At 33.1% G+C, this 6,782-nt stretch overlaps 3 protein-coding genes across 3 annotated transcripts; all 3 read left to right on the top strand.

Annotated features, from left to right (window-relative positions):
• On the top strand, positions 1 to 2,079 carry LOC130636108 (uncharacterized). The gene is made up of 5 exons (XM_057445725.1): positions 1 to 613; positions 696 to 1,024; positions 1,121 to 1,268; positions 1,341 to 1,545; positions 1,744 to 2,079. The coding sequence occupies exons 1-5, from the start codon at positions 407 to 409 to the stop codon at positions 2,067 to 2,069; spliced, it is 1,215 nt and encodes a 404-aa protein (XP_057301708.1). The 5' UTR covers positions 1 to 406; the 3' UTR covers positions 2,070 to 2,079.
• Positions 2,080 to 2,417: 338 nt separating this feature from the next.
• Positions 2,418 to 3,908, top strand: LOC130636110 (uncharacterized). The gene is made up of 2 exons (XM_057445727.1): positions 2,418 to 3,276; positions 3,359 to 3,908. The coding sequence occupies exons 1-2, from the start codon at positions 3,189 to 3,191 to the stop codon at positions 3,592 to 3,594; spliced, it is 324 nt and encodes a 107-aa protein (XP_057301710.1). The 5' UTR covers positions 2,418 to 3,188; the 3' UTR covers positions 3,595 to 3,908.
• Positions 3,909 to 4,292: 384 nt separating this feature from the next.
• LOC130636109 (uncharacterized) lies at positions 4,293 to 6,782 on the top strand. Its single transcript, XM_057445726.1, has 2 exons — positions 4,293 to 5,257; positions 5,568 to 6,782. The coding sequence occupies exons 1-2, from the start codon at positions 4,728 to 4,730 to the stop codon at positions 6,661 to 6,663; spliced, it is 1,626 nt and encodes a 541-aa protein (XP_057301709.1). The 5' UTR covers positions 4,293 to 4,727; the 3' UTR covers positions 6,664 to 6,782.

Here is a 6,782-nt window from a genome sequence, read left to right on the forward strand (position 1 = left end):
TTTTTAATTTTTAAATTTTTTAATTTTGGATTTTGGATTTTTTTTTTTAATTTTTAGATTGGATTTTTTCAAATTTGAATTTTGGATTTCTTCAATTTAAAGTTTCAATTCCTGACTACTATGTTTTTCAATTTTGGGAGTTTTATTATTTTTTAATTTCACGCGTTACACAGGTCACCTGTTTAGATTTCCTACATTTTTTTGTCTAGTCACCACTAAGGGGGGTTGTCGCGCATGTTAGTTCATTCACTTATTTTCACTCTTTCAGACAATAGTCTAGAGAAAAGTTCAGACTAACAAATTTTTCTTGTCTACCCACCACGAAGGAGGGTGTTGCGCATGTAAGTCCGTAACCTTATTCGCAAGTGTGTCTTTTTTCACTCGTTCCTCTACTCTTTGATACACAATGGAAAAAGTATCGATGGAATATTCATCGCAACCTTTGAATGATAAAAAAACACACAAAGAGATCAGCGATATTTTTAAGTCCATGTACCCTGGAGTAAGAGGGTTAAGCGAAAGATCAGTGAAGAGATTTTGCAGTAAACATAACATGACTTCGCGGAAGTCACAAGAAGAGATAAACAGATTGACAGCATCAGCAGTAAGAGAGGTATATATACAAATGTTCTTATCTTATTTTATTGAAATTTGATAAACAAATAAGAGATGAATATACTTTTCAACTTTTCAAGGTTGGACCCACGTACGGACGAAAAATGATGACGGGCTACATCAGACAAAAACACAATTTGAATGTAAGTCAAAAACGTGTTGCCAAAGCATTGACAATTGTCTCACCAGCAAATCAAGAAAGGAGGAGGACGGAAACCGAGCGGTTGCTGAATCCAGTGCCATATCAGGCGGATTACTTTGGTCATAAGCTACATATTGACCAGAACGAAAAGGTGGCAATGTATGGAGTAACTCATGTTGTAGCTATAGATGGACATACCCGGTATGTTACGGCAGGAACAACAATGGCAATTAAAAACAACTTTAAAATACATGAAAATATATACATGTGAGAATTTCTTATCGCATTTAAATGTTTCGTGAATATATTTAAATGCAGTTTTTTAAGCATATATTCCAACAATACGTTATTTCTTTTCCTCAGAAAAACCTTGGTAACATACGGAATACCTGATCAACTGCGAGTTGATTGCGGTAGAGAATTTTATTTAATCCTTGGAATGCAAGAGCATTTAGCAATGCTTCGTGGAAATCAAGCAATAGAATGTTATCGACAAACAGAATCCAAGCAGGTTAGAAAGAAAAAAAATTAATCATGACATTATAATACGCGGGATATTTGTTTCTTAATTATATCCTTTTAGAACCTCCCTATTGAAAGATTTTGGGTGGAGGTAAACTGTCGTGTAAATTATCCTTTAAAAACAGTTCTTGTATTTATGGAAAATGAAGAGATCATAGATATGTCAAACGACTGCGTAAAATTTTGTGTATCATTTGTTTCTTGCTTGGTAGCGAGTTATGGTCTTAAGATTGTTATTTCTTCGTGGAATAATCACCCTATTCCAGGTATATATCTTCATAAACAATTAAATAATTATTGTTGTTTCTCTTTATACCAAATAAATTTATTTAACAAAAAATTATGGTTTCAAATGACCCCTTAGTGTTTTACAGCGAAATTGTTGTAAAAAAAATGTAATAAGCACTGCAAACAAGGTTGTCCGTATGGTTCGTATTGCTTGATTCCCAAATTTATTTTTTTAGGCAGAGGCGTGCCGTCAGTAATTAAAACCAGAAGTAATGGGATCGTACCATTGATGGCAGAAGTTGTACCAAATGGAGTAGGAGCTAAATTACTTTACATGCAGTGGTACCCTGAATCGAGGATTGTCAGTGATAGCGTGTTTGGAGTCGATCCACTTTTCAATTCACCAAGCCTTTTATCAGAAAGAATGCGAGAGTTTGAAAGCCGCTATAGTATTTCTGACCTTTTTGGATCTCTAGCGAATGAAACAATTGACAATTTCCGAGAAGCTCTTCTGTATTTTATTAACTTAACACGTACATTACAACTAAGGATTACATTATAACTGTGAAAAATTATTCTTTGTATTTCAATCTTCCTCTGCCCTGCTCCCATGTGTTAAGAAAATTACTAAGAAACAATTATTTTAGAACAGCTATTTACTATATTATACACTTTTATAAGAACAATGCTGATAATTGCTGAAAGAGTAAGCAAAAAATGAGAACAATGGCGAGACTGAAATTTTACTGCTATTTTATTTTTTAAGATGTGGAAAAAATGCTTGTCAACAAGAATCTGATCAATTTAGAAATTTATTTTTTCAAAATCCTCATTATTTCACGAGTTAGCACAAAACATAATTTTTGCTTTGTGTTTTTTATAATGGGGTTAACTAAAATGAACTACGAGTTGTTCAACGAATCAAACACTTGAAATTATTGAAAAGTTTAAAATAGATTAAGGCGAATCGCAACATTAAAAAAAGATAAACATTCTTGTATAAAGAAAACATGTATGTTATTATTACATCCATTCTATACGCACTGGATCTAGTCACTCATGCGAATTTTGTATACTTCAAACTGCAAAGGAAGATTTTTTTGTGCTAAGGATTTGTAAAATTTTCAAAAAAGGCGGGATTTTTTCCAAAAAAAGTTGCGGTAAAATAAACGTAAAGTTTATCGTTTTGATATTATTTTGTGCTAGAATGAGGGATTATATTATAACGAAAATCAGCCAGACTTAAAATGTTTATGCTTAAAGTACTTGCAAACCAAATGGAAGTCTGGAAACCAACCTTAAAATTTCCAGACGTCTGTTTGGTTAGGCATATTTTAATGTAACAAATATTTTTTGCTGTATGAATGTTTTTCTGCGACATAATAAAAAAGCATGCCACACAAGCCCGGCTGAATTATTCCGAATGTGCTATCAAAGTGGCGAATATCTGTTTATATGCAATCAACGAAGAGAACGCAAATGTGAGAAGCATAACTAGTGCCGCAATGAACATGTTCAACGATACAAATAAAGTACTAGTACAATCAAATCTTCTGAGGTATGAAGATTCACCAGCAACAAGAGGTATAGTCTTACTTTCTCAATTTTCTTTGATAATTTGAACTATTGTATTGTTTCTATTAAAGAAAAATCTTCTTTCAACAGGCGTGTCGTTTTGGAAATGCAATTCACGGAAAGAATTCTGCGTGTCTTTGTACGCTCACACAGTACCTCCAACACTAATTACACAACTGCAACGCCACAGCCAGGTGACATATTGTGACTAAAAGTCCTGGGGCTTTTTTATACTGCGACGTATTGGATTTAAAATGTTTTAACTTTAATTTTTAGATGACATCTTAATCAAACTGGAAGAAATAAAGGCGTCTATGAAGTCCATGGTGGCTGTAGAGTGTCGCAGTGAAGATGTAGAAGCGTTGAAGAGATCATTACAAATGCACCGAATAAAAGCCCCTTTGGTTGATGCTTTCCAATGTCTCATTTGGAACGATTTGGCTACACCACCAATCAATTTATCGTCTTTCTGCAGGGAAATTCTTGGTTGTGCGAACTGCATTTTGCAATAGGCAGTAAACGAGGAGCGCTGCCCACACTGTCGTTCCAGTGATATGAATGCTTATACTGTAGAAAGTTTAAATTGTATTTTAGAAGTTCTTAGAAATATTATATTAGATAACTAAAAAATCTGTTGTTTTTACTTGATGTTTAAACTTGATAGGTAATAAAATACCTTATTGTATCTAAGAACAAGCGATATAAGAACATAATAGTTACTTCTTTATTGGTCGAAATGTGAAAAGGAGTTAAATCCATTCTTGACTTTACGTGGCTAAAAACATTATGCTTATAAAAAAATGTACCTTTTCGGTAAAAAAAAAAAAGTCGGCAAAAATAGAAAGTCGGCAAAAAATATTAGTAACCTAGCCAAAATTTAGTCACTTTTTGTGAAGAACATAGTAAAATATTTTAAGTTCTGAACTGCGGAAATAAGATCGTCCTTAGGAATTCTAGAAGTTCAGCGCATCTAAGGAAAACGTGCATATAAACAGATATTCGCCACTTTGATAGCACATTCGGAATATTTCAGCCGGGCTTGTGTGGCATACTTTTTTATTATGTCGCAGAAAAACATTCATACAGCAAAAAATATTTGTTACATTAAAATATGCCTAACCAAACAGACGTCTGGAAATTTTAAGGTTGGTTTCCAGACTTCCATTTGGTTTGCAAGTACTTTGAGCATAAACATTTTAAGTCTGGCTGATTTTCGTTATAATATAATCCCTCATTCCAACCTCGAACCCAGGGCCTGTAGCGTTTTTTGATATGAGGATGAAACGCGTACGAGGCCCTGGTACAACAGACTGAAATTCGCCCAAAATTAAGCATGCAGAGAAACGTAATGTATGCGTGACGTTTTCGATCGAAGATGGTGTTCTAGTGGCGGGAGGGTACTTTAGCCAGCGCTACCTATAGCTACACTGTAAAATTACAGAGTAAATACAACCCTTAATGGCTTTCTAGTCATTTTGTGGTGTATGATACATATAGTATTGTATAGTGGAAACAATCCACTAACTATAGGTTTTTGTGATTTTCTGGGATAGCCACTTTAAATGTTTATTATTATTCTTATTTTAAATATTATAGAATAGAATTTCTAAATTTTACATCTACGTCAAAAATAACAGATGATGCGATGGAACCCTTCGCAATTTTGGAGAAAATTCAAAGATCTCTGGAGTGTCGAAATTTTCCTGACCTTAACTTTAAACCCAAACAAGTCAAGTGCTTGGAGTCCATAGTAAGAGGACAGGATGTCATTGGGGTGTTTCCAACAGGATATGGGAAATCTTTAATTTTTCAACTGTTACCAGATGTCATGAGAAACAAAGACGAAAAATCTTCAATTGTCATTGTAATCACTTGTTTAAACGCAATTATGGAAGATCAAGTGAATTTTCTGAAAAAAGTAGGAATGACTTGCTACATCCTACGTGACTTAAATTTTGAGGAGAATTCTGTACAGACGTTGTTTGAGGATATCTGTCTGAGTGATAAAACAGAAGATGTCTTACCATCATTTGTATTGGATGGTCATTGTGACTTCCTATTTTGCCATCCAGAGGCTATATTGAGTGAGAGAGGAAGAACTTTGATGAAAACGAAAATTTATCAAAAAAATGTCAAAGCTTGTGTCATTGATGAGGCTCACTGCTTGGACACCTGGTAAGTACTACTTTATTTATATAGGTATATATATAGCTACAACTTTAAAAAAGTTAAATATTATATATATATGTATATATATATATATACAAGAATAATTTCTCTAATAAGGAAATATGCAATAATGTAATGTTAATTGCAAAATGCTAATAAAATAACAAAGACAAGAATATCTGTACAACAACTGAATAACAAAAATGTATATATATAATATAAAACAGATATAAAATTATATATAACTAACAAAATTATTATATATAACTAACAAAATGTTAATCCTAAAATATATATATATTTCTTTATCTTTAAGGGGAAAAGAATTTCGCAAAGAATTTAAAAACTTGGGATCAATGCGAGCTTTTTTTAGAGACGTACCTTTTATCGCACTTACAGCTACCGCAACAGAAAAAACACTGGCTAAAATAAAACATATACTTGGAATGAAAACCCCAACAATAATATCTGTTAATCCAAACAGAAAAAATGTATACATGTGCAAAGAAAAGAGAAAAGTTGGTGAAGAAGGTATTGAAAATATCATCTTGCCACTTGCAAAGGAGCTAAAATCACTAAAGAAAAGTTTTCCTCAAACTATTATATATTGTGGATTGAGGTTTTGTGGGTATATATACAAGTTAATAAAAAATGTATTAAAGGAACACATGTATGTTGAAAACATAACAAACCCTAGCAATTGTTTAATTGTGCAATTTCACGCACCACAAACAAAGTCAATGAAAAACGAAATTCTCCTTGAAGTTGCAAAAGAAGTTTCAAACATTCGCGTTATAATAGCAACTTCTGCGCTTGGTATAGGTGTTCATGCACCCTATATCGAACAAATTTTCCATATAAGTCCACCAAGTACCATCGAAGACTATATGCAGCAATTTGGACGGGCTGGTCGAAGAGGGCAAGAAGCATTGGCAAGATTGTACTATACCGGGCATGATATCAGCAGTAGGCGTTTGAAACAAAATAAAGTTAATGAACATATGGTGAATTTTTGTACTACGACACAATGCCTTCGTAAAGTATTGATGATTCACTTTGGATATCATTATCAACCCCAGGATCAATGCTGTAGCAATTGTGATTCTTCACTCTTGAAAGAACCTAAAAAAGAGGAACGTATTAAATATAGAGAAGTATCAGATGAGAGTTTAAAGAAACTATCAGATGAACTTGATAATATACTGGCAGATCACGACCAAGCCACACATGATGCAGCCATGGAGTTTTATAACATTGTGGATACAGGAAACTTGGCTGAAAAATTTTCAGAAATTATTATTAACATTGAGTATGTCAACGATGTGGAAAGCTTGTTAGAATATCAGTTGTGGGATGAATTTGTTAGTAGCAGAGTTTTTAAAGTTATTGAGAAGTATACCACACTGAAGTAATTCCATAATACACAATGTGAGGTAATGTTACTACATACATTAATCAATTTTAGTTTTCTTATATATTCTACTCTTAGCTTATTATGGAATTATTTTTTGTGTGTAAACTAACCTGTGTG

This window comes from Hydractinia symbiolongicarpus, chromosome 3, assembly GCF_029227915.1.
Source record: "Hydractinia symbiolongicarpus strain clone_291-10 chromosome 3, HSymV2.1, whole genome shotgun sequence".
Classification (NCBI taxonomy): Eukaryota; Metazoa; Cnidaria; class Hydrozoa; order Anthoathecata; family Hydractiniidae; genus Hydractinia; species Hydractinia symbiolongicarpus.